This window comes from Lycorma delicatula, chromosome 6, assembly GCF_047948215.1.
Source record: "Lycorma delicatula isolate Av1 chromosome 6, ASM4794821v1, whole genome shotgun sequence".
In the NCBI taxonomy this organism is placed as follows: domain Eukaryota; kingdom Metazoa; phylum Arthropoda; class Insecta; order Hemiptera; family Fulgoridae; genus Lycorma; species Lycorma delicatula.
Window position 1 is genome coordinate 22,998,008 of NC_134460.1, and position 3,425 is coordinate 23,001,432.

Below are 3,425 nucleotides of genomic sequence, written 5' to 3' on the forward strand. Positions count from 1 at the left end.
ATGTAATAATTTCCTTATACATTGCCTCAATAAATTTGTGTGTGAAGTTATATTGTATAATATAAAAATAATACAAAATGACCGATTTGAAATAACTTGTAAAAGAACGAGACCTTATTAAAGCCAAACTTACGCGTTTTAAAACATATTTTGATTCAGTATCAAATGCTACTGAAATCACTCAAATTAAGCTTAGGCTATCCAAATTAGAAGAATGTTGGTCCGATTTCGATAAAATCCAATTGCAAATAGAATTGGCTGATGAATCAGATGAACGAAGTAAATTTGAATCCGATTACTTCTCATTAACATCGGCAGCTCAAGATTTTATTAATAGTTATGAAACGGCTTTCAGCAAATAATGAACTTAAAAATCAATTTTTACGAGAATATGAAGATTTAGGTCATATGCAAGAAGTACCAATTGAAAATTCAGAACCATCTAACTCATACTACATTCCGAATCATCCAGTTATCAAAGAAGATTCTTCTACAACTGAAGTTAGGGTCGTATTTGACGCATCGTGCAAGACAAGTTCAGGTATTTCTTTGAATGACATCTCAATGGTCGGTCCTACAGTACAATCAAAACTCATCAGTATCATTATAAAATTTAGAACTCACATATTCGCTATGACAGCAGATATTGAAAAAATGTACAGACAGATTCAGATTCATCCATCGCAACAAAACTTGCAATTCATAGTTTGGCGTGAACATCCCAACGGCAAGATAAAATCATATAAATTATCAATAGTTACTTACGATACTGCAAGTGCTCCCTTTTTGGCTACTAAAACTTTAAACCAATTAGCAATAGATGAAAAACAAACCTTTCCAGAAGCTTCAAAAATAATGCTTGAAGATTTTTATGTTGATGACCTAATGACAGGAGCAAATTCTCTAGTAGAAGCGAAACAACTTCAAAAAGACATCATAAATTTAGCCGCCCGTGGTGGATTTCATCTGAGAAAATGATGCGCAAATGAACCTGCCTTATTTAGTGATATTTCGAGTGAAGATGTTCAACAAAAAAATTGTAATGTTGATCAAGACGCAAAGGTCAAGACGTTAGGACTAATATGGAATCCCACGAAAGATATTTTTCAATTCTCATTTCAAAACCAATGTAAAAATCAAAAGGCCACCAAACGCACAATTTTGGCAGCTATAGGACGTATCTTTGACCCATTGGGACTTATAGGACCTATAATTCTCACAGCAAAACTTATCATGCAACGATTGTGGGCATGCAACATTGGATGGGATGAGGATATACGTAGTAAATTATGTGAGAAGTGGAACATGTTTCAAGAATCTCTGCATTTATTGGCCACTTTAGAAAATCCAAGATGTTTAGTCAGAAAAACATTCGAATTTTAAATTCTCGGCTTCTCTGACGCATCTGAAGTCGCATATGGTGCATGTGTTTACTTAAAATCCACTGATACTTCGAACAATGTAACTGTGAATTTGATTACGTCTAAGTCACGTGTAGCTCCATTGAAAAATGTATCACTTCCTAGGTTAGAGTTATGTAGTGCACTACTTTTATCAAAGTTGACTAGATTTGCCATTAATTCATTAAAACTTCAAATTAACTCAGTGAATCTTTACACAGATTCTACGATCGTGCTTGCATCGATCAGAGCTCCATCGTCGCATTGGACAACGTTTGTGGCGAACAGAGTAGCTAAAATCCAAGACAATTCAGATATTCATTCTTGGAAATACATATCTACAGACAAGAATCCTGCTGATTTTCTATCTAGGAGATTAATTCCACACCAAATCATGGATAACAAGTTATACTGGCAAGGTCCAAGTGATGTAATTCAAATAAATTCAAATTCGAATACACTAGAGGAATTAAGTTATGATGAAATTCCGGAGCGTCGTATTAAAATACTTATATTTTCAGCTGTGGTTGAACCTATAAATTTCAGCAAATATTCAACATTTAGCAGGAAAGTACGTGTAGATTGCTTATTGTTTGAGATTTGCCCACAATTGCAAGTCACGTGAACATCATCGTGTTGGTTCCCTTTCTACACATGAGCTAGAAGCAGCCGAAAGAAAAATACTAAAATCATTACAATGTGAAACATTTCATGTAGAAATCAGTGACTTGAAATCGAAGGAATTGGTTCACAAAAATAGCCAACTTAAATCGTTAAACCCGTACATCGACAACAATGATGTAATCAGAGTAGGAGGACGATTTCAATATTCAAGTATTCATCCTGACCAAAAGAATCCCATAGTATTACCTAAGAACCATCATTTAACAGATCTAATTGCTAAACAATTCCATATTAAAACTTTACATTCTGGACCTCAATCACTACTTAGCGAAATCAGACAAAAATATTGGCCTATTGGTGGAAAAAACTTACTTAAAAGAATCTTTCAACAGGGTATACAGTGTTTCAAGGTAAGGCCTAAAGGTTATACACATTTAATGGGAAATCTACCTGAAGCTAGAGCGACACCTCCTCTTAGAGCATTTATGACGACAGGAGTCCATTATTGTGGTCCCTTCTTGGTGAAGACGTCAAGAAAACGTGGAATCATTCCTACCAAGTGTTACATTGCTTTGTTCATCTGTTTCGCTACTAAAGCCATTAGCGGAAGATATGACCTCAGCAGCATTCATCGCAGCTTTCAGACGTTTTATAGCTCGAAGAGGCAACCCGAAAAATGTTTATTCAGACAATGGTACAAACTTTGTTGGTGCATGCAAGGAGTTAAGATTAGAAGAGATTTTCAAGAATGAGCAACTAGAGTCAAAACTGATTGATAATTTTGCCGACGAAGGTATCCAGTGGCATTTTCATCCTCCAAGTGGGCCGCATTTCGGCGGATTGCGGGAATCATCGGTGAAACTTGTTAAGACTCATATGAGAAGAGTTATTGGGACTTCATGTCTAACACTCATAGAATTTTCAACATTTTTAACACAAATTGAGGCATGTATAAATTCCCGACTCCTTACAGCAGTATCCGATGAGCCTTCAGATATCCTTCCTTTAACACACTTCCTTATAGCTCCCAGCACACTTCCTTGTAGCTGATATCTTAACCAGTATTCCAGAACAAAATTTGCAATCACTTCCTGTTACCCGGCTTAGTCACTGGCAACAGATACAACAACGCGTATAACACTTCTGGTCTCGTTGGTCGAGAGATTACCTCAACATCCTTCAACAGCGAGTGAAATGGATGAGACCAACCTCTAACATTCAAGTGAACGACCTCGTGGTAATCAAAGAAGACAACCAACCTTCCACCTCTTCGATGGAAATTGGCCCGAGTGATCGAAACCCATCCTGGTAGTGACGGTCAAGTACCTGCAAAAAAATTGTGTCCTCTCCCAAAAACCTGATGTGACTTAACTAAAACATATAATACCTTTGTGTGTATTT

General features: G+C 36.3%; 2 protein-coding genes across 2 annotated transcripts; both read left to right on the forward strand.

Moving 5' to 3' along the window:
* Positions 1–339: 339 nt before the first annotated feature.
* On the forward strand, positions 340–978 carry LOC142326586 (uncharacterized). Its single transcript, XM_075369172.1, has one exon. It carries the CDS (start codon positions 340–342, stop codon positions 976–978), a length of 639 nt encoding a protein of 212 aa, XP_075225287.1.
* Positions 979–2,636: 1,658 nt separating this feature from the next.
* On the forward strand, positions 2,637–3,074 carry LOC142326587 (uncharacterized). The gene has a single exon (XM_075369173.1). The coding sequence runs from the start codon at positions 2,637–2,639 to the stop codon at positions 3,072–3,074; it is 438 nt and encodes a 145-aa protein (XP_075225288.1).
* The last annotated feature ends 351 nt before the right edge of the window (positions 3,075–3,425 follow it).

Bases quoted from the DNA above. Each gene is read 5' to 3' on its own strand.
- LOC142326586 (XM_075369172.1), top strand. From the start codon at position 340: ATGAAACGGCTTTCAGCAAATAATGAACTTAAAAATCAATTTTTACGA.
- LOC142326587 (XM_075369173.1), top strand. From the start codon at position 2,637: ATGACCTCAGCAGCATTCATCGCAGCTTTCAGACGTTTTATAGCTCGA.